Here is a 25,324-nt window from a genome sequence, read left to right as displayed (position 1 = left end):
AGGCCCCTTTCTGAAACTGTCATTTTATGTCGCTCAATTTTTGAAAAAAAAAAAAATTATATTTTCTTATGAAATGATAGAGAATCTTTTCCCGATGGTAATGACACCAAAAGTTCGAAATTTGGTCAAAAACTCATGGAATTATGCTCCCGCGAAGTTAGCGGTCTCGGCGACATATGCGTATCGGCGATTTCGCCGACTTTGAGCCCTATTTTCAGCCAATTCCATTGTTCCAGTTGACCAAACTCAGAGCTATTTCTTTAGAACTCCATTTTATCTATCAGCTGAGTACAAGAAACCTCCCATTTACTAATTTGGACTACCCAATATGGTGGTCAGAAATTGGCAATTTGGCCAATTTCACGCAAACTAAAAAAGATGCCAATTTCAAAATAGGGTCCAGAATAAACAAGGTAGACATTCTTGGCACTAAAATAACATATGCTCTGTTCATTAGTCACATCTCTAGGCCCCTCTTATATTACTATTGCTTTCTATTTTGATTTTTTATTCATACAAAAAAATACAAAAGTTACAGTTATGCAGTTTACTGCATTATTGTAAAAATGGTATAAATAATATCAGTGCACTAGTGAAAGAATATCAGACTCCCCAGTTGACGTGTAATGGACGTGTGGTGTGATTTATTTACTCCTGAACATTGGTAAAAATCGAACATTTCTGCTACTTTGAGCTCAGTTTCAAGGTCGTTTTCATCGTCAAAGTAATGAAAATCATCTCTATTTCTGTAATATGTTTTCTAATTTATCACCTAAGACCATGAAAACGCATATACAACGATAAATACTATACGAAAATACACCTCAAAGTCGGTGTTTTATTCCAAAAAACGATCAGTTTTTTTTTCTCATTACGCAATGTGTGCTGCAGGATTTTTTTTATATGGTGCACACTGACCACACAGACCCATTCTCTCACATGTGGGCCTACCAGCTTTCTCCCGCTTGATTTGAAGCCGCTAGAATTATTGAGTATATATACGTCAGAAACATTGGCTCGTAAGACGTATTTATACGTCGAAAACAGTCAAAGGGTTAAGGGCCGGCCTTAAGCTGATTGGACCAATTGCTCCCAGTTGGGGCCCGCACCTAAAGGGACCCCACACCTAAGGGGGCCCCGCACTAGATTGTAATCTACTCTCAGCTTGTCAAGTACACACAACAACAGTAATTAAAAAAAATTAATATTTTTAATAAATCAGTATTTTTAATAAATCATTTCACAGTCACTAAAGCAAGTGGCACAGGTCGGCCATCACCAATCTGGCACCATTGGTACCTGTAGTGTGCCAGATTACAGAGTGATTAGGTTAGAATAATGATGTAGATAATGCTAATTTTTCCTGACTTCTGATTCCCTGGGGCTGAATATTTCCTTGATATGCTCCCTACTTCTTCCTCTCTCCAGAATGCAACACAGGTCGACCATCACTAATCCGGTACCAGTGGGACCTGTAGTGTGCTGGATTACAGTTAGAATACACTTAATTAACCTACCAATAGAGACTTTCTGCTACATCTTCCTCATTTTCATTACAGTTTTCTCCTCCGCTGGCTTGTTGTTGCTGTGGATTTACGACCATCTGCACAATTTCTGAGTCGGTATAATGATGAAATTTGAAATTATGCTAGCCGAAATTAGTGCCAGATTACTGATGGAACCGGATAACTGGTTGCCGGATTAGTGATGGCCGACCTGTATTGTGACTGTTTACTTTTCAGAGATGTTATACAGATTTTGTTACTTGTAAGTTTACAAGTATCCAATTTTATATTAAAATGTAACTTACAGCTGTTTGGTCTATTAACTCGCAAGTATTTTTTATGCGCACACTTTGATTGTTTTCCGTACACGGGACCCACCAAAATTGTTCCCATTTGGGCCCCTCACCTCCTAAGACCGGCTCTGTATACATTGGTATAATTATTATACAGTCTGTTACACTGGTATAATTATTATACAGTCTGTTACACTGGTATAATTATTATACAGTCTGTTACACTGGTATAATTATTATACAGTCTGTTACACTGGTATAATTATTATACAGTCTGTTACACTGGTATAATTATTATACAGTCTGTTACACTGGTATAATTATTATACAAACTGTGATTTGAATGTGAAGGAAATGTTTGCAACATTGATGTTTTTGTTGCAGCTGTGGATCATCACGAGTATCTCGACCAATAATATCGGACGACGCACGTCAGAACCTAACAGAAGTGTTCATCAATCGCATGCTGACCTCAGCTCAGTACCTCAGATCTGCTCACGATTACAAGTTCTGGTTGAAGCGGAAAATACAGTTCTTTATCAAGGAAGGTGAGAAGCGACTGGTTTTGACTCACGAAATCGTAATGACACGATTGCAAACAAAGATACTATGTGCGGAGTTTTACGACTCTGATCGCGGGTTCTATCCCCGCCCGTGGCATGTTTTTTTCAACTGGCTTTACTAGTAGCACAATTAGACGGAAATCTTTGGTCAGTGTTGTGGTCTATACTAGATTATTGTATTTTCCCAACCTGATGATACTGTTGAGTGGATTGATAGGATTGGTTGAGGTTTTTATCTTGGAGGATTAGCCAATCAGGGTAACCTGGGGTAGGTAGGGTTAGCCACCCAGGATAACCTGAGGTAGGGAGGGTTAGCCACCCAGGGTAACCTCGGGTAGGAAGCATTCGCCACTCAGGATAATCCAGGGTAGGGAGTGTTAGCCACTTAGCATAACCCAGGGTAGAGAGGGTTAGCTACATAGCATAACCCAGGGTAGAGAAGGTTAGCCACATAGCATAACCAAGGGTAGAGAGGGTTAGCTACATAGCATAACCCAGGGTATGGAGGGTTGGCCACCCAGGATATCCCAGGTTAGGGAGGGTTAGCCAACCAGGGTAAGGAGGGCTAGCTACCCAGGGTAACCTGGGGTAGGGAGTGTTAGCCACTCAGGATTACCCAGGGTAGGGAGGGTTAGCCACCTAGGATAACCCAGGGTAGGAAAGGTTTACCACCCAGGATAACCCAGGGTAGGAAAGGTTAGCCACACAGGATAACCCAGGGTAGGAAAGGTTAGCCACCCAGGGTAGGAAAGGTTAGCCACCCAGGGTAGGAAAGGTTAGCCACACAAGATAACCCAGGGTAGGAAACATTAACCACACAGGATAACCCAGGGTAGGAAAGGTTTACCACCTAGGATAGCCCAGGGTAGGAAAGGTTAGCCACCCAGGATAGCCCAGGGTAGGAAAGGTTAGCCACACAGGATAACCCAAGGTAGGAAAGGTTAGCCACACAGGATAACCCAGGGTAGGAAAGGTTAGCCACACAGGATAACCCAGGGTAGGAAAGGTTAGCCACACAGGATAACCCAGGGTAGGAAAGGTTAGCCACACAGGATAACCCAGGGTAGGAAAGGTTAGCCACACAGGATAACCCAGGGTAGGAAAGGTTAGCCACACAGGATAACCCAGGGTAGGAAAGGTTAGCCACACAGGATAACCCAGGGTAGGTCAGTGTGTCATAGAGGACTGTCTCATATTTCCATTGTGGTCCTTCAGTCTTGTCCCCCAGGATGCCACCCACACCAGTCCACTAATACCCAGGTACCTACTTACTACTAGGTGGACAGTGACAGCAGGTGTAAGGTGACTAATACCCAGGTACCTACTTACTGCTATGAACAGTGGGTGGGAAGTAGACACACTGAACAGTGGGTGGGAAGTAGACACACTGAACAGTGGGTGGGAAGTAGACACACTGAACAGTGGGTGGGAAGTAGACACACTGAACAGTGGGTGGGAAGTAGACACACTGAACAGTGGGGGGGAAGTAGACACACTGGACAGTGGGTGGGAAGTAGACACACTGGACAATGGGTGGGAAGTAGACACACTGGACAATGGGTGGGAAGTAGACACACTGGACAATGGGTGGGAAGTAGACACACTGGACAATGGGTGGGAAGTAGACACACTGGACAGTGGGTGGGAAGTAGACACACTGGACAATGGGTGGGAAGTAGACACACTGGACAATGGGTGGGAAGTAGACACACTGGACAATGAGTGGGAATTAGACACACTGGACAATGGGTGGGAAGTAGACACACTGGACAATGGGTGGGAAGTAGACACACTGGACAATGGGTGGGAAGTAGACACACTGGACAATGGGTGGGAAGTAGACACACTGGACAATGGGTGGGAAGTAGTCACACTGGACAATGGGTGGGAAGTAGACACACTGGACAGTGGGTGGGAAGTAGACACACTGGACAGTGGGTGGGAAGTAGACACACTGGACAGTGGGTGGGAAGTAGACACACTGGACAGTGGGTGGGAATGTTGCAGTTTGGCAACACAACTGATAAATTAGACACATATACAACCTAAGTATCACACTTGTATCCAATTTATTAAATATTTGGTTGTGTGTACCATTGATCCGTAAGACGTCTACTGAACAAAAGACAATAAATGTATTTCCTTTTTGGGCAGAGGAGGTTGACCTGACCTTGGTAGAAAAGGTCACTGTGGTAAAAAGAGAAGTAACATTGTTCTTCTTTGTGTTTTAGGGCTGGAGAAGAAGTTAAGAGACATCTTTGATGACCTTCTTGGACCAAAAGATACCACTCTTACAAATAATCAAGAAGGCCTCACCTGGAAACCCAAGATAATGGTGATTATTTCTTCTTATTTTTGGCACTTGCCTTAACTTTTCAGTGAAAAATGCATCCATAATACTGCCTTTATCATTTGTGTACACAGTGGTACCTTGGGATACGAACTTATTTCGTTCCAGATGGCTGTTCCAGTGTTGATACCGAACGAATTTGTTCCCATAAGGAATAACGTAAATTAGATTAATCCATTTCAGACCCCCAAAAATACACTTACAAAACCACTTACATAATTGTTCGCGTTTTAAGTTGTTTGTATCCCGAGGTACCACTGTATTTGCTGTCTCTGGGTTTTACATAAACAATTTTATAGGCTATGAGCTGTTGTTCTCTTTAAGTTCAATTTAAAGCCCCTGGGATACCACCCACACCAGTCAACTAATACCCAGGTACCAACTTACTGCTAAGTGAACAGTGACAGCAGGTGTAAGGTAACATGACCGGTGTTTCCACCCATAACGGGGATTGAACCCCGGACACAGTGTGTGTGAGCTGGGTACACCACCAGTGTTGTGTGTCTTGTATTCATCACGGGCAGGATGGGTATGTTACATGTGCTCATCATGGGCAGTGTGGGTATGCTGCAGCTCAATGGATTGTAATTATTTACACATACCTTACAGGACTACGACAAGAAGGCTCTCCTGGAAGAGTTCCTCCGAGAAATTCTGCTAGCCAAGAATTCCCTGCAGTTGCAGCGGCTTTATTCCGAGTACAAAGAACAGCTGGATACAACTATGATAGATTTAATCTAGTGCCGTACTGTACAGCCTCCCCTCCCTTAGCAACGTACATACTCGTTTACCGACATCTTGGACTTACGATGGGCTCTCTGACCAGTATGCAAACCTAAACAATGTATATTAGAGCTAATTTCATCTATTCTGTTTATTGCAATATACAGTACACTACTGTATAAACATTTGAAAATATACCAGATATGTTATAAATGGCACAGAGGTGACATTAAAACAACATCAAAGATGGTTGACACAAACTCACTACCATTATAGTATGCTCCTCACTTAGCCACGAATTAGTTTACCAACGTGGTCTTCAGAACGCAACTCTTTCGTTAAGTGAGGAGAGGCTGTATATGTTATACATTTGTCATAAATTACTGTATTGTAAACTTCATTATTGTTTTTAACTAAGATTAGGAGCCTCTGCAGTTATTCTCCTTGTAAATAATTTCTGTTTTTGTTGATATTAATGTATAAAAATTTACAAGACTATTACTCGAGGCATTAAACTTTTTGTACTATTTAATTTGATGACAAACTAGCGTATATTATTGCCATTTTTTTACATTAAAATAAAGGCACCTTACAACGTAAAAACATTTTTTGTGTATGTATGTGTTTATGTGTTTATGTTGTGTTTTATAGACAGTGGTCAAACATGCCCAAAGTTTATTAAAAATTTCTGTTTTTCTTTTAGGCTGAGATTCATTTCATTTAAGATGGTATATGCAGATTTGTTAATCTGCACTTAAGCAAACCTTTCTAAACATTGTTTAATGTTATTAAAATGTTTAACTTTCATTATCAGAAATAAATTTTGTATAGACTTGGCTTGTTTGGTAAAACGATCATTGTTTTATAAGTTAGTGTCGCAGTTGTGGCTGATGCACACGAGTGTGTGTGTGTGTGTGTGTGTGTACGCACTGTAACAGTCCTTCTGACTCCAGGAGGTGCACAGCTTTAGTGCTTAATGGTGCAACAAGTGCCAGATGAGCAAGGTTGTGGTAGCCATGTATGCCTGCAGGCTCCTGGCACCAGCAGCCTGGTTAAGTAGTCAGTAGGCAAGTTTGAGCTCAGGCTGGGCTGCCAGGCTCGGTGCAGCCCCAGACATCAGTCACAGCTACCTGTACGCACTTCTTAAGGAAGCGCTGCTGAGGAGAATGGACGTGAATGCATTTATTTAGGACACCTTTATGAAGTTGATTTTATTTTTATATTTAGTAATTTATATAGGAGAAGGGGTTACTAGCCTCTTGCTTCTTGCATTTTAGTATCCTCTTACGACACACATGGCTTCCAGGGGAAGGCTTCTAACCCACTTCCCTATGGAGTAGGACCAAAATGTCTTCAGTAAATGTGTACTGAGTGAAATTGTTCCTGTCCATTTTCCTCGTGTTGTCCACAGTTGTTTGTGTACGTAGGACACAAAGCGCTGGTACTTCTCCTGGGTTGCTGTGTCACCACTGCGATGCTTTGGGTAGTAGACTTGTGCATAAAAAATTGAAGTTGTATTCACTAAGTTAACTGGTGAACTTGAAGTTGTATTCACTAACTTAGCTGGTGATCTTAAAGTTGTATTCACTGCCATGAACATCTTTTGCCTTATGACAGTTCTAATTGTATGAACTTGATTGTAACTGCCCAGTTCTCAGCCACTTCTAACTGTAAGAACATTGTAACACTGCCCAGTTATTAATCGTACTGCCATATGCATCATGATAATCCACACACTGCCAGTGGAAACTATCCACACATATCCATTGCTACAGATCATACATGTATAAAGTTAAAAACTTAAGTGCAATGTTAGAAGTCTTTGTATTTTAGGTATTAATATAACTACTATTATAGTCACAACAAAAGTGCTAAACCCACATGGGCATTCGGCACTGCATAGGTTTATAATTATGTGTAGTCCTTGACTTTATTTCACTGCCATTCTCAAGAATATGTAATTTTAATGTAGTTAGTGCTTGAGCATAAGCTGGCATTACCTTAGATTACATTTATAATGTAATATTAATATTAAATTAATATACGTGTGTGAAACTTGTAACAAAATTGTCTACTGGGGGGGGATATTTGAGACAGTTTTGAGGAAATATGAAGTTGAATGGTCTGGATGGTGTCGGAAATCTGCAGTTTGAAAGGAATGTAGATTACAGGCGGTCCTCAACTCACAATGGGGTTACATTCCGTCGAACCCAACGTAAGACAATAACGTCACAAGTTGAATACGAACGTGATATTCAGTGGAACCTGGGTTTTTGTTTGCCCTAGTCTGTATGCAAAACTATTGTTATTCTCTATAAAACGTATTTTTTTTTTTAATATTTTTGGGTATCTGGAACGGATTAATTGGATTTACATTATTTCTTATGGGAAATATTAACAAAACATACATTTATAGAGAATAACAATAGTTTTAGAGTCAAACTAGGACATACAAAAACCCAGGTTCCGCTGTGCTAAATAAATCTCTCACTGAATAGGTAAATAATTAATTACTGTAACTTAATACCAGCAGTGAAATGTAAATAAATAAATACAAGTTAGGGACTTGTCGCCTTCGTGCTACGTAATTATCTCAAGTTTCATCTCTGGAGTAATTACTTGTACACCATCGTTAAGTTGGAATATTGTTAGTTGAGGAGCTGCTGTATTAGGGTGTATGTGAGGGAGTACTCAAGTGTCACTGTACGACTTGAAGTCCACAACTTTGTTCTTCTGAGAGAAGGTGGGTTTTGTAGTTTAGGCTAATTCACTTAACAGCAAGCAACACTGACTCAGTCAACAGCAAGCAACACTGACTCAGTCAACAGCAAGCAACACTGACTCAGTCAACAGCAAGCAACACTGACTCAGTCAACAGCAAGCAACACTGACTCAGTCAACAGCTAGCAACACTGACTCAGTCAACAGCAAGCAACACTGACTTAGTCAACAGCAAGCAACACTGACTCAGTCAACAGCTAGCAACACTGACTCAGTCAACAGCTAGCAACACTGACTCAGTCAACAGCAAGCAACACTGACTTAGTCAACAGCAAGCAACACTGACTCAGTCAACAGCTAGCAACACTGACTCAGTCAACAGCAAGCAACACTGACTCAGTCAACAGCAAGCAACACTGACTCAGTCAACAGCAAGCAACACTGACTCAGTCAACAGCAAACAATATGTTAAATAACAGGCCACAAGTGCAAGTAACATAACATTATTGTGACGGTGTTCTGCTCTCCGACGGCTTGACAGTAAAATGTCAAGTTAGTTGCACTTGTGTCCTGTTAATTAACATATTGTTGGTAATTCTTCCAACATTATTACAAAAATCAGCAACATGCTGGAGTGTTGTTTGTGACTCTGGCAGAGTGTGTGTTGCTTGTGTATTAAAACAACAACACTTCAAGCAAGACATTTTTCACAGTATGTTAAGTTAACCTAACCTATCCTAACTTTACTTTATTTAACTTAACTTGAATCTAGTTTTACCTTATCTAACTTGACCTAACCTAACTTTACTGAGCTTAACTTAACCTACATAGAGGTAAATGCAGCTAGTAAATAGGCACACTGACTCATAGAAAGCTAGATTGTGGGGAGGGTTGAGGGAGTAGGTAAGAAAGTTGACTGCTGGGAGAGTGAAGTGTCCTAAGGTTGACCTGTGTGGAGAAAGTTGACTGCTGAGAGAGTGAAGTGTCCTAAGGTTGACCTGTGTAGAGAAAGTTGACTGCTGAGAGAGTGAAGAGTCCTAAGGTTGACCTGTGTGGAGAAAGTTGACTGCTGAGAGAGTGAAGTGTCCTCAGGTAGAACTGTGTGGAGAAAGTTAGCCTCCTGGCTCGGTCACGGTTATGCACTGCAGATACAATTAATATACAGCCTCTCCTCACTTAGCGACGTACTTGTTTACCATCGCCTCGGACTTACAACGGCCTCTCTGACTAGTATGCAGACCTAAATAATGCAATAAGATCACAGTAAACAGGTGATATCAGAATATGCAAAACAATCACTGTGAAAGGATTGTGAAATTCCAAGCACTTTGCAAACCTGAATTATGTATATTAGAGCTAATTTCCTCTAGTCTGTTGATTACAATATACAGTACACTATATAAACATTTAAAAATATACCAGAAATATTTTAAATGGCACAAAGGTGATATTAAAACATCAAAGATGGTTGACACAAACCCACTACCATTATAGTATGATCCTCGTTTAGCCACGAATTTGTTTGCCAATGAGGTCTTAGAAGCGCAACTTTGTTGTTAAGTGAGGAGAGGCTGTACAATCCAATTTGGTGGTTTCCAATCTTTGGTCTAACTGTTGCTGTTTTTGTGAATGCCACACCCATGTGGGTCACACCCATGTGGGTCACACCCATGTGGGTCACACCCATGTGGGGTCACACCCATGTGGGTCACACCCATGTGGGTCACACCCATGTGGGTCACACCCATGTGGGTCACACCCATGTGGGTCACATCCATGTGGGTCACACCCATGTGGGTCACACCCATGTGGGTCACACCCATATGGGTTACACCTGTGGAGGTTACTCTAAGCAGTTGTCCATGTTTGAGTGTGTCTCCTGCTTGGGGTTATTGACACAACCTAACCCTGGGGTCACAACTCCAGGCGGGGTCACAACCCCAGGCGGGGTCACAACCCCAGGAACGATCGTTAAACGCCATTAAACTATTTCATTTAATGACAATAATTATGTGATTAAGATGGGTGATAAACCTTCAAAGAAACTGTAGAAGGTCATGTCTAAAAGTCTGCAATTATTATTAATTATTACTATTATTATTATTATTATTATATTTATTGGGAAGCAATAAATCCATGAGGGTCATAGAATGCCTGTGGTACAGGAGGTAATCGGGTTTGATCCAAGGAAGGGGAGGGGTGAGCAGGAAGGTAACTCACCCACCTTGATAAGACTGCCTCATCATTCCTGTGTATTCAGTTTGACATTTTTGTGATAATGTGTGTTAGGCAGGATAATAAGTGTTTAAAATATTGTATAATCATTGTTAAGTGGTATAACACTTGCTAAGTGATGCAACACTTGCTAAGTGATGCAACACTTGCTAAGTGATCCAACACTTGCTAAGTGATGCAACACTTGCTAAGTGATCCAACACTTGCTAAGTGATCCAACACTTGCTAAGTGATGCAACACTTGCTAAGTGATGCAACACTTGCTAAGTGATCCAACACTTGCTAAGTGATCCAACACTTGCTAAGTGATCCAACACTTGCTAAGTGATCCAACACTTGCTAAGTGATGCAACACTTGCTAAGTGATGCAACACTTGCTAAGTGATCCAACACTTGCTAAGTGACGCAACACTTGCTAAGTGATGTAACACTTGCTAAGTGATGCAACACTTGCTAAGTGATGCAACATTTGCTAAGTGATGCAACACTTGCTAAGTGATGCAACACTTGCTAAGTGATCCAACACTTGCTAAGTGATCCAACACTTGCTAAGTGATGCAACACTTGCTAAGTGATGCAACACTTGCTAAGTGATGCAACACTTGCTAAGTGATCCAACACTTGCTAAGTGATCCAACACTTGCTAAGTGATGCAACACTTGCTAAGTGATGCAACACTTGCTAAGTGATCCAACACTTGCTAAGTGATCCAACACTTGCTAAGTGATGCAACACTTGCTAAGTGATGCAACACTTGCTAAGTGATCCAACACTTGCTAAGTGATCCAACACTTGCTAAGTGATCCAACACTTGCTAAGTGATCCAACACTTGCTAAGTGATCCAACACTTGCTAAGTGATCCAACACTTGCTTCAAGCAGACACTCGGATATCTTGCAACTATTATCACCTTGCAAACTTGGTGCCATTTTTTTCGACTGCAGTTGAAGAACAAACGTATGCCATATGGATCAGCAACATTATGATAGGCCTATTTATGTGCTGTTCAGTTTTATAGACATTTTTTTAACTTAATTTAGAAAAAATGCAGAAACCAGAGGAACTCCATACAAGAGTTGACGGCAATAATAATACAGTGGTACCTTACTATACGACAAGCTCCCAACTTAAACAATTATGTAAGTGTATTTTTGTAAGTGTATTTTTGGGGTGAAATGGATTAATCGAGTACAGCTCAGTACTCGAACAGATCAGTACTCGAACAGATCGGTACTCGAACAGATCAGTACTCGAACAGATCGGTACTCGAACAGATCGGTACTCGAACAGATCGGTACTCGAACAGATCAGTACTCGAACAGATCGGTACTCGAACAGATCAGTACTCGAACAGATCGGTACTCGAACAGATCGGTACTCGAACAGATCAGTACTCGAACAGATCGGTACTCGAACAGATCAGTACTCGAACAGATCGGTACTCGAACAGATCAGTACTCGAACAGATCGGTACTCGAACAGATCAGTACTCGAACAGATCGGTACTCGAACAGATCGGTACTCGAACAGATCGGTACTCGAACAGATCGGTACTCGAACAGATCAGTACTCGAACAGATCGGTACTCGAACAGATCAGTACTCGAACAGATCGGTACTCGAACAGATCGGTACTCGAACAGATCAGTACTCGAACAGATCGGTACTCGAACAGATCAGTACTCGAACAGATCGGTACTCGAACAGATCAGTACTCGAACAGATCGGTACTCGAACAGATCAGTACTCGAACAGATCGGTACTCGAACAGATCGGTACTCGAACAGATCGGTACTCGAACAGATCGGTACTCGAACAGATCGGTACTCGAACAGATCGGTACTCGAACAGATCGGTACTCGAACAGATCAGTACTCGAACAGATCGGTACTCGAACAGATCGGTACTCGAACAGATCGGTACTCGAACAGATCGGTACTCGAACAGATCGGTACTCGAACAGATCGGTACTCGAACAGATCGGTACTCGAACAGATCGGTACTCGAACAGATCGGTACTCGAACAGATCGGTACTCGAACAGATCGGTACTCGAACAGATCGGTACTCGAACAGATCGGTACTCGAACAGATCGGTACTCGAACAGATCGGTACTCGAACAGATCGGTACTCGAACAGATCGGTACTCGAACAGATCGGTACTCGAACAGACCAGTACTCGAACAGATCGGTACTCGAACAGATCGGTACTCGAACAGATCGGTACTCGAACAGATCAGTACTCGAACAGATCAGTACTCGAACAGATCGGTACTCGAACAGATCGGTACTCGAACAGATCGGTACTCGAACAGATCGGTACTCGAACAGATCGGTACTCGAACAGATCGGTACTCGAACAGATCGGTACTCGAACAGATCGGTACTCGAACAGATCGGTACTCGAACAGATCGGTACTCGAACAGATCGGTACTCGAACAGATCGGTACTCGAACAGCTCAGTACTCGAACAGATCGGTACTCGAACAGATCGGTACTCGAACAGATCGGTACTCGAACAGATCGGTACTCGAACAGCTCAGTACTCGAACAGATCAGTACTCGAACAGATCGGTACTCGAACAGATCGGTACTCGAACAGATCGGTACTCGAACAGCTCAGTACTCGAACAGATCGGTACTCGAACAGATCGGTACTCGAACAGATCGGTACTCGAACAGATCGGTACTCGAACAGCTCGGTACTCGAACAGATCGGTACTCGAACAGATCGGTACTCGAACAGATCGGTACTCGAACAGATCGGTACTCGAACAGATCGGTACTCGAACAGATCGGTACTCGAACAGCTCGGTACTCGAACAGATCGGTACTCGAACAGATCGGTACTCGAACAGATCGGTACTCGAAAAGATCGGTACTCGAACAGATCGGTACTCGAACAGATCGGTACTCGAACAGCCTTCTGGAATGAATTAAGGTCGCATACCGAGGTACCACTGTAATAATATCATTATTTCCACAACGTACATACAATTACAAAATTGTATAACATTACTAAATTAAAAAAGTCTCTGGTTTACTGAGCATTTCATGCAAACTAAAAGTCTAACTTAAAACTAACAAAATCTAACTTAAAAACTGCACCATTTTCAAAACACTTCCGTATGTCCGAGTGTTTGCTCGGTTTAAAAAAAAACATTAAATGTTTTTGTACAATGATGAACAATTATGTGTACAGTGTAACCTGTTTTAAACTTTGTTATAAGAGAAGGTAGAGTGGATCCTGTTTTATGGTTTCAAATTGTTTCTTATAAGCAGTATAAAACCTCTCACATGTGGACTGGAACAACATGTGGACTGGAACAACATGTGGACTGGAACAACATGTGGACTGGAACAACATGTGGACTGGAACAACATGTGGACTGGAACAACATGTGGACTGGAACAACATGTGGACTGGAACAACATGTGGACTGGAACAACATGTGGACTGGAACAACATGTGGACTGGAACAACATGTGGACTGGAACAACATGTGGACTGGAACAACATGTGGACTGGAACAACATGTGGACTGGAACAACATGTGGACTGGAACAACATGTGGACTGGAACAACATGTGGACTGGAACAACATGTGGACTGGAACAACATGTGTCTCTATATTCATTTATTTTGTATATTATTTTTAAATATGTTTTTAGTAAACTTTACTAGTCAAGTTATTTTTAATTACCAGCAACACTTGTAACACTTGTAACACTTGTAACACTTGTAACACTTGTAACACTTGTAACACTTGCAACACTTGTAACACTTGTAACGCAACACTTGTAACACTTGCAACACTTGTAACACTTGCAACACTTGTAACACTTGTAACACTTGTAACACTTGTAACACTTGCAACACTTGTAACACTTGTAACACTTGTAACACTTGTAACACTTGTAACACTTGCAACACTTGTAACACTTGTAACACTTGTAGCAACACTTGTAGCAACACTTGTAACACTTGTAGCAACACTTGTAGCAACACTTGTAACACTTGTAGCAACACTTGCAACACTTGTAACACTTGTAACACTTGTAGCAACACTTGTAACACTTGTAACACTTGTAGCAACACTTGTAACACTTGTAACACTTGTAGCAACACTTGTAACACTTGTAACACTTGTAACACTTGTAACACTTGTAGCAACACTTGCAACACTTGTAACACTTGTAGCAACACTTATAGCAACACTTGCAACACTTGTAACACTTGTAACACTTGTAGCAACACTTGTAACACTTGTAGTAACACTTGCAACACTTGTAACACTTGTAACACTTGTAACACTTGTAACACTTGTAGTAACACTTGCAACACTTGTAACACTTGTAACACTTGTAACACTTGTAACACTTGTAGTAACACTTGCAACACTTGTAACACTTGTAACACTTGTAACACTTGTAACACTTGTAACACTTGTAGCAACACTTGTAACACTTGTAACACTTGTAGCAACACTTGTAACACTTGTAGCAACACTTGTAGCAACACTTGTAACACTTGTAGCAACACTTGTAACACTTGTAACACTTGTAGTAACACTTGTAGCAACACTTGTAACACTTGTAGTAACACTTGTAGCAACACTTGTAGTAACACTTGTAGCAACACTTGTAACACTTGTAGCAACACTTGCAACACTTGTTTTTAGTAAACTTTACTAGTCAAGTTATCTTTAATTACCAGCAACACTTGCAACACTTGTAACACTTGTAACACTTGCAACACTTGTAACACTTGTAGTAACACTTGCAACACTTGTTTTTAGTAAACTTTACTAGTCAAGTTATCTTTAATTACCAGCAACACTTGCAACACTTGTAACACTTGTAGCAACACTTGTAGCAACACTTGCAACACTTGTAGCAACACTTGAAGCAACACTTGTAGTAACACTTGCAACACTTGTAGCAACACTTGTAACACTTGCAGTAACACTTGTAACAACACTTGTAACACTTGTAGCAACACTTGTAACACTTGTAGTAACACTTGTAACACTTGTAGTAACACTTGTAGCAACACTTGTAGTAACACTTGTAACACTTGTAGCAACACTTGTAACACTTATAGCAACACTTGTAACACTTGTAGCAACACTTGTAGCAACACTTGTAGTAACACTTGTAACACTTGTAGCAACACTTGTGGTAACACTTGTAGTAACACTTGTAACACTTGTAGCAACACTTGTAACACTTGTAGCAACACTTGTAACACTTGTAGTAACACTTGTAGTAACACTTGTAGCATCACTTGTAGTAACACTTGTAGTAACACTAGTAGCAACACTTGTAGTAACACTAGTAGCAACACTAGTAGCAACACTTGTAGTAACACTTGTAGTAACACTAGTAGCAACACTTGTAGTAACACTTGTAACACTAGTAGCAACACTTGTAGTAACACTTGTAGTAACACTAGTAGCAACACTAGTAGCAACACTTGTAACACTTGTAGTAACACTAGTAGTAACACTAGTAGCAACACTTGTAGTAACACTAGTAGCAACACTTATAGTAACACTTGTAGTAACACTAGTAACAACACTTGTAGTAACACTTGTAGTAACACTAGTACCAACACTTGTAGTAACACTAGTAGCAACACTCGTAGTAACACTTGTAGTAACACTAGTACCAACACTTGTAGCAACACTAGTAGCAACACTTGTAGTAACACTAGTAGCAACACTTGTAGTAACACTTGTAGTAACACTAGTAGCAAAACTTGTAGTAACACTTGTAGTAACACTAGTACCAACACTTGTAGCAACACTAGTAGCAACACTTGTAGTAACACTAGTAGCAACACTTGTAGTAACACTAGTAGCAAAACTTGTAGTAACACTTGTAGTAACACTAGTAGCAACACTTGTAGTAACACTAGTAGCAACACTTGTAGTAACACTTGTAGTAACACTAGTAGCAACACTTGTAGTAACACTAGTAGCAACACTTGTAGCAACACTTGTAACACTAGTACCAACACTTGTAGCAACACTAGTAGCAACACTCGTAGTAATACTTGTATTAACACTAGTACCAACACTTGTAGCAACACTAGTAGCAACACTCGTAGTAACACTTGTAGTAACACTAGTAGCAACACTTGTAGCAACACTAGTAACACTAGTACCAACACTTGTAGCAACACTCGTAGCAACACTTGTAGTAACACTTGTAGTAACACTAGTACCAACACTTGTAGCAACACTAGTAACACTAGTACCAACACTTGTAGCAACACTCGTAGCAACACTTGTAGTAACACTTGTAGTAACACTAGTAGCAACACTTGTAGTAACACTAGTAGCAACACTTGTAGTAACACTTGTAGTAACACTAGTAGCAAAACTTGTAGTAACACTTGTAACACTAGTAGCAACACTTGTAGTAACACTAGTAGCAACACTTGTAGTAACACTTGTAGTAACACTAGTAGCAACACTTGTAGTAACACTAGTAGCAACACTTGTAGCAACACTTGTAACACTAGTACCAACACTTGTAGCAACACTAGTAGCAACACTCGTAGTAATACTTGTATTAACACTAGTACCAACACTTGTAGCAACACTAGTAGCAACACTCGTAGTAATACTTGTATTAACACTAGTACCAACACTTGTAGCAGCACTAGTAGCAACACTCGTAGCAACACTTGTAGTAACACTAGTACCAACACTCGTAGCAACACTTGTAACACTAGTAGCAACACTTGTAGTAACCCTAGTAGCAACACTTGTAGCAACACTAGTAGCAACACTTGTAGTAACACTAGTAGCAACACTTGTAGTAACACTTGTAGCAACACTTGTAGTAACACTTGTAGCAACACTTGTAGTAACACTAGTAGCAACACTTGTAGTAACACTAGTAGCAACACTCGGAGCAACACGTAGCAACACTTGTAGTAAAACTAGTAGCAACACTTGTAGTAACACTTGTAGTAACACTAGTAGCAACACTCGTAGCAACACTCGTAGCAACACTTGTAGTAACACTTGTAGTAACACTTGTAGCAACACTCGTAGCAACACTTGTAGTAACACTAGTAGCAACACTCGTAGCAACACTTGTAGTAAGACTAGTAGCAACACTCGTAGCAACACTAGTAGCAACACTAGTAGCAACACTCGTAGCAACACTAGTAGCAACACTAGTAGCAACACTCGTAGCAACACTAGTAGCAACACTAGTAGCAACACTCGTAGCAACACTAGTAGCAACACTTGTAGTAACACTAGTAGCAACACTAGTAGTAACACTAGTAGCAACACTAGTAGCAACACTTGTAATAACACTAGTAGCAACACTAGTAGTAACACTAGTAGCAAGACAGTTGTATACTGATGGTAGATGTATACAATTATATTAGCAGTAACACCCAGGGTGGCAGGTATCACACCCAGGGTGGCAGGTATCACACCCAGGGTGGCAGGTATCACACCCAGGGTGGCAGGTATCACACCCACCTGGAGTCTTCCTAGAGGTTGTTCTGGGATCAGTGCCCCTGTTACCCGGTCTATGACCAGGTCTTGTGCTGGAGCAGGGCCTGATCAACCAGGCTGTTGCTGCTGGCTGCACATAAACTGACATATGAGCCATAGCCCAGCTGGTCAGGTATTGATTTTAGGTGCCTGTCCAGCTCCCTCTTGAAGACAACCAGGAGTCTTGAAGACAGCCAGGGGTCTTGAAGACAACCAGGGGTCTTGAAGACACCCAGGGGTCTTGAAGACAACCAGGGGTCTTGAAGACAACCAGGGGTCTTGAAGACAACCAGGGGTCTTGTAGACAACCAGGGGTCTTGAAGACAACCAGGGGTCTTGAAGACACCCAGGGGTCTTGAAGACAACCAGGAGTCTTGAAGACAGCCAGGGGTCTTGAAGACAACCAGGGGTCTTGAAGACACCCAGGGGTCTTGAAAACCAGGGGTCTTGAAGATAGCCAGGGGTCTTGAAGACAACCAGGGGTCTTGAAGACAACCAGGGGTCTTAAAGACAACCAGGGGTCTTAAAGACAACCAGGGGTCTTGAAGACAACCAGGGGTCTTGAAGACAACCAGGGGTCTTGAAGACAACCAGGGGTTTTGAAGACAACCAGGGGTCTTGAAGACACCCAGGGGTCTTGAAGACAACCAGGAGTCTTGAAGACAGCCAGGGGTCTTGAAGACAACCAGGGGTCTTGAAGACAGCCAGGGGTCTTGAAGACAACCAGGGGTCTTAAAGACAACCAGGAGTCTTGAAGACAACCAGGGGTCTTGAAGACAACCAGGGGTCTTGAAGACAACCAGGGGTCTTAAAGACAACCAGGGGTCTTGAAGACAACCAGGGGTCTTGAAGACACCCAGGGGTCTTGAAGACAACCAGGGGTCTTGAAGACAACCAGGGGTCTTAAAGACAACCAGGGGTCTTGAAGACAACCAGGGGTCTTGAAGACAACCAGGGGTCTATTGGTAACCCCTCTTAAGTATGCTGGGAGGCAGTTGAACAGTCTTGGGCCCCTGACACTTATTGTCTCTCTCAGTACACTCGTAGTACCGATGTTTTTCATTGGGGGAATGTTGCATCTCCTGCTATCTTTTATTTTCGTAAGGAGTGATTTCTGTGTGCAGATTTGGGATTAGTCCTCCTAAGATTTTCCAAGTGTATATTATAATGTATCTTTCTTGCCTGCTTTCCAAGGAGTACAAGTCAAGGAACTTCAAATGTTCCCAGTAATTTAGGTGTTTTGTTGTATTTATGTGTGCCATCTAAGTTCTCTCTAGTATCCAGGTCAGCCTTTCACCAGCCTTGAAGGGGGGTAGTTAGTGTACAGTAATATTCCAGCCTAGAGAGAACAAGCGATTTGAAGAGAATCATCATGGGCTTGGCATCCCTAGTTTTGAAGGTTCTCATTATCTATCCTGTCATTTTCCTAGCAGATGCGGTAGATACATTGTTGTGATCTTCGAAAGTGAGAGCCTCTGACATTATCACTCCCAGGTCCTTCACATTAGTTTTTATTTCCTTGAGTTTTCCATAAAGGAGTAAATGAAATTTGTCTTCATTGAATTTCATATTGTTTTCTGTGGCCCGTTTAAAGATTTGGTTAATATTCATTTGAAGTCTTAGAGTGTCTTCAGCGGTTGACACTGTCATCCAGATTGTCTTCAGCGGTTGACACTGTCATCCAGATTGTCTTCAGCGGTTGACACTGTCATCCAGATTTTAGTATCATCAGGAAGACACAGTGCTGTGGCTTACAGCTCTGTCTGTCAGATATGAGGATGAGGCACAGGATGGAAGCGAACACTGTGCCTTGTGAAACAGAGCTTTTCACTGTATCTACCTCAGATTTTACTCTGTTTACTATTACTCTTTGTGTTTGATTGGTTAGAAAGTAGAAAATCCATCTACCAACTTTTCCTGTTATTCCTTTATCACACATTTTGTGTGTTATTACACCATGGTCACACTTGTCCAAGACTTTCACAATGTCTGGGTATACAACATCTGCGTTGTGTTTGTCTTCCAGTGCATCCAAGACCATGTTATAGTGGTCCAGTAGTTGTGAGAGGCAGTAGTGACCATCCAAGACCATGTCATAGTGGTCCAGTAGTTGTGAGAGGCAGTAGTGACCATCCAAGACCATGTCATAGTGGTCCAGTAGTTGTGAGAGGCAGTAGCGACCATCCAAGACCATGTCATAGTGGTCCAGTAGTTGTGAGAGGCAGTAGCGACCATCCAAGACCATGTCATAGTGGTCCAGTAGTTGTGAGAGGCAGTAGTGACCATCCAAGACCATGTTATAGTGGTCCAGTAGTTGTGAGAGGCAGTAGTGACCATCCAAGACCATGTCATAGTGGTCCAGTAGTTGTGAGAGGCAGTAGCGACCATCCAAGACCATGTCATAGTGGTCCAGTAGTTGTGAGAGGCAGTAGCGACCATCCAAGACCATGTCATAGTGGTTCAGTAGTTGTGAGAGGCAGGAGTGACCATCCAAGACCATGTCATAGTGGTCCAGTAGTTGTGAGAGGCAGTAGCGACCATCCAAGACCATGTCATAGTGGTTCAGTAGTTGTGAGAGGCAGTAGTGACCATCCAAGACCATGTCATAGTGGTCCAGTAGTTGTGAGAGGCAGTAGCGACCATCCAAGACCATGTCATAGTGGTCCAGTAGTTGTGAGAGGCAGTAGCGACCATCCAAGACCATGTCATAGTGGTTCAGTAGTTGTGAGAGGCAGGAGTGACCATCCAAGACCATGTCATAGTGGTCCAGCAGTTATGAGAGGCAGCAACGACCATCCAAGATCACGTGATAGTGGTCCAGTAGTTGTGAGAGGCAGTAGCGACCATCCAAGACCATGTCATAGTGGTCCAGTAGTTGTGAGAGGCAGTAGTGACCACCCAAGACCATGTTATAGTGGTCCAGTAGTTGTGAGAGGCAGGAGTGACCATCCAAGACCATGTTATAGTGGTCCAGTAGTTGTGAGAGGCAGTAGTGACCACCCAAGACCATGTTATAGTGGTCCAGTAGTTGTGAGAGGCAGGAGTGACCATCCAAGACCATGTTATAGTGGTCCAGTAGCTGGAACAGACAGGAGCGACCTGCTCTAAACTCTGCTTCCTTGGGTTGTGTAACTGATGGGTATCTTAAGCGAGTGGCGATCTTGCCTCTTAGAACCTTTTCAAAGATTTTTATGAAGTGGGATGTTAGTGCTATCAGTCTGTAAGTTTTTTGCAATTGCTTTACTGCCACCTTTATGGAGTGGGGTTATGACTGTTGTTTTTAGTGACTGTGGGACGACCCATGTCCATGCTCCCTCTCCATTGAATATTTAAGACATGTGAAAGGGGCTTCTCACAGTTCTTGATGAACAGAGAGTTCCACGAGTCTTGACCTGGGGTAGAGTGCATGGCCATGGTATTTATTACTTTTCCTAAGACTTGTGGTATAACGATTACATCAAAAAGTCTTGAATTAATCAAATTTTGAGTCTCGATCACAAGAAATTCATTTAGATTGTCACCTCTTAGTCTGGTTAAGGGTTCACTAAACACTGAGTTATACTGGGACGTTAGTATTTCACTCATTCCTTTACTCGTCTAAGTTGGAGGTCCAATACTGGATGTTGTTTCGGCCTTAAATTTGGCATAAAAGATTATTTTTTAACTTGATTTTCTTAAAGGAATGAGATTTGAGCAGACCTCAAGTGCCGCAGTTATTTCTTTCCAGACAAAAGTTCGGATCCATGTTACTTAGGCTGTCTTCCCAGCTTGTTTCATTGAGGACATCCTCTCAAGGGACGTTCCTTGATGCTGGTGAGGAGCTCTTGATCTTGGGAATTGGATCTCTGCTCCAGTTCCCTGAATACCTTCCGTCTCCCCCCCCCCACATGCGCTGTATAATCCTACGGGTTTAGCGCTTCCCCTTGATTATAATTATATAATTATCGTTGAGAACATGGTTGACTTGCCCCCAGAGAATGATTTTGTTATTTGGTGAAGGTCCTCATAACTGACTACATCATGCTGGTCAGCAACACTGTACATGTGGTGAAGGTCCTCATAACTGACTACATCATGTTGGTCAGCAACACTGTACATGTGGTGAAGGTCCTCATAACTGACTACATCATGCTGGTCAGGAACAGTGTACATGTGGTGAAGGTCCTCATAACTGACTACATCATGCTGGTCAGGGACACTGTACATGTGGTGAAGGTCCTCATAACTGACTACATCATGCTGGTCAGCAACACTGTACATGTGGTGAAGGTCCTCATAACTGACTACATCATGCTGGTCAGCAACACTGTACATGTGGTGAAGGTCCTCATAACTGACTACATCATGCTGGTCAGCAACAGTGTACATGTGGTGAAGGTCCTCATAACTGACTACATCATGCTGGTCAGGGACACTGTACATGTGGTGAAGGTCCTCATAACTGACTACATCATGCTGGTCAGCAACACTGTACATGTGGTGAAGGTCCTCATAACTGACTACATCATGCTGGTCAGGGACACTGTACATGTGGTGAAGGTCCTCATAACTGACTACATCATGCTGGTCAGGTACACTGTACATGTGGTGAAGGTCCTCATAACTGACTACATCATGCTGGTCAGGGACACTGTACACGTGGTGAAGGTCCTCATAACTGACTACATCATGCTGGTCAGCAACACTGTACATGTGGTGAAGGTCCTCATAACTGACTACATCATGCTGGTCAGCAACACTGTACATGTGGTGAAGGTCCTCATAACTGACTACATCATGCTGGTCAGCAACACTGTACATGTGGTGAAGGTCCTCATAACTGACTACATCATGCTGGTCAGCAACACTGTACATGTGGTGAAGGTCCTCATAACTGACTACATCATGCTGGTCAGGAACAGTGTACATGTGGTGAAGGTCCTCATAACTGACTACATCATGCTGGTCAGGAACAGTGTACATGTGGTGAAGGTCCTCATAACTGACTACATCATGCTGGTCAGGAACAGTGTACATGTGGTGAAGGTCCTCATAACTGACTACATCATGCTGGTCAGGAACAGTGTACATGTGGTGAAGGTCCTCACAACTGACTACATCATGCTGGTCAGCAACACTGTACATGATTTAGATTTTGTCACCGAAGTGGCTAGTTTATTGTGCACCCCATATCCATCCTGTGGACGGTAGCGCGAGAGCATATGGATACGCAAAAGGCCTAGGAACTAGGCCCCAAAAGGTTAGCAGGAATACATATGGATTTATATCTACATATCTATAGTTCACTTATCTGTTACAAGCAAATTTAGGAAATTTGCTTAGTATATCTGGTATCTTATTTTCATTAATAAGATATCTTGACATGTCACATAGGTTATTATACTGTCTATCTCTGTATTCCTCAATAAGTGGACAATTAAGCACATAGTGTTCAAGACAGTGACCATATGCCTGATCACATAATTTACATTTAGTTTGATCATCATCTGTGTGTCTCCCAAACTGCCAGAAGTACTTGTAACCAAGCCTAAGCCTGGCCACTACAACATCAGTCAGTCTGTTCACATTGCAAGTTGCTCCATAAACATACTTATCTACGTTCATGTTATCATAGTGGGTTATAGATCTACTCAGGCTTCTAACTGCATTCCTATAACAATCATTTTCATTATTTACTTCTCTCCTAATATTATTCCTAATGCTAGACACAGTTATACCAAAGTTATATTCTACATTCTCCTTCTGGATACTCTTCTTGGCTAACATATCAACTTTATCATGAAGGAGTAATCCAATGTGTGATGGGATCCATAGCAATTGTACATTAATTCCTTTGTCCCTAATTTTTGAGTATCTATACCTGGCTTCCCCAATGAGCTTGTTGTTGGAGTCATTATATGAGCCAAGAGCCTTCAATGATGACATAGAATCAGTAATGATGATAGAGTCAAGTTCAGTGTCACAGGTTAGCTTTAGCGCCATTAGGATTGCAAACAATTCACTTTGCAGTGTAGACGCCCAGTTGTTAATTCTTATGCCTAACTCAACAAATTTATTATCGTTCTTAACTAGGGAGGTGGCAACAAGAGCAGATGCAGCCCTGCCAGAAGACTCGTGTTTAGATCCATCAGTGTATATAACATTTGATAACTTATTACTACCAGCTAGGTGAGAAATTTCTTCTTGAGCAGTTGCTCTAACAAGAGATTTAAGGAAGGGATTACTAGCAATGAGCTTCTTGGGAGGGACTTGTAGGTATGTGATATTAAATGAACACATCTTCCATGGAGGGGTGAAATGCTCTTGTTGCCTACAGTGATACAGTTCATGCAGGTTATAAAACTTAATGCAATTACACGTTTTCACAATCCATTTAGATCTGTGTGTATTTACCTCTAGACACTTGGTAAGATTCACTGTGACAGTGTCTGGTTCGTTTCTCAACATTCTAATACCGAGTACAGTGTTAATTTCAACAATCCTATCACTGATACTAGAAATACCAAGCTCCTTCCTCATGTTAAGAACTTTTGTAGATCTGGGACAGCCAAGAATAATCCTGAGAGCTTCATTTTGCATTAACTCCAAGGGTCGGAGAGAACTTTCTCTAGCTAATATCAACATGGGAGCAGCATAATCAATTAAGGACCTAACATAGGCTATGTACATCATGCTCACGATTCTCACATTAGCACCATAGTTGGGATTGTAGCCAGCAACAGCTTTGAGAGCATTTAGCCTAGCTTTACATTTCTTGTTTAGTTGTGGTATAGTGGATTTGTTAAAGGGTACATCTACACCAAGATATCTGTAAGTTTTAACGTAGCTAATGATTTCACCCTGCAAATAGATGGGTGGGGGATGTCATTTGCTTGTTAATATCTTTGTTTTAGAGGAAGATATTATGAGGCCTAGTCGATTACAAATTGCTTGAACTTCATTAAGAATGGTATTCATCTTCTTATGCCCTGTTGTATGGATCATGATATCATCAGCATAGCTTATAGCTATATGTTTAGGTGAGGCAGGTAGAGCATTTAGGAGAGCATTAATCAGAATATTAAATAGCATGGGACTAAGAACTCCTCCCTGCGGTGTACCTAAAGACATTTCTTTAGAATCACTTCTGAAGCCTTGGTAAAGGACAGAGGATACTCTATTTGACAGGTATCCTATTATCCAGCAGAGTAAGCTACCACCAATATTCATTTTGGCTAGTTCATGTAGTATAACGGTTCTGTTTGCAATATCAAATGCAGATTTTAGATCAAGAAAAGTGGTAAAACTAGTAGAGGTGTGTGCAGTGAGAAAGGTGGAAATACAGTTCTGCACACTTTTACCTTTCATGAACCCATAGAGGTAGGGGGAAAGTTGATCTCTGATTCTGTAGTACAGTCTGTTAAGCATCATT

General features: G+C 41.8%; 1 protein-coding gene across 1 annotated transcript in view; it reads left to right on the top strand.

Annotated features, from left to right (window-relative positions):
• The window catches only part of Hira (histone cell cycle regulator-like protein), a 60,758-nt gene extending 48,378 nt beyond the window's left edge, over positions 1-12,380 (top strand). Inside the window, exons 16-18 of the mRNA XM_053794567.2 lie at positions 2,183-2,346; positions 4,593-4,696; positions 5,321-12,380. Of these exons, the coding sequence (XP_053650542.1) occupies positions 2,183-2,346; positions 4,593-4,696; positions 5,321-5,452 (400 nt within the window). The 3' untranslated portion in view covers positions 5,453-12,380. The remainder of the gene's footprint in view (positions 1-2,182; positions 2,347-4,592; positions 4,697-5,320) is intronic.
• The last annotated feature ends 12,944 nt before the right edge of the window (positions 12,381-25,324 follow it).

Source organism: Cherax quadricarinatus, unplaced genomic scaffold, assembly GCF_038502225.1.
Source record: "Cherax quadricarinatus isolate ZL_2023a unplaced genomic scaffold, ASM3850222v1 Contig58, whole genome shotgun sequence".
Classification (NCBI taxonomy): Eukaryota; Metazoa; Arthropoda; class Malacostraca; order Decapoda; family Parastacidae; genus Cherax; species Cherax quadricarinatus.
The sequence above is the reverse complement of the archived record's forward strand: the minus strand, read 5'-3'. Positions and strand labels throughout refer to the sequence as shown.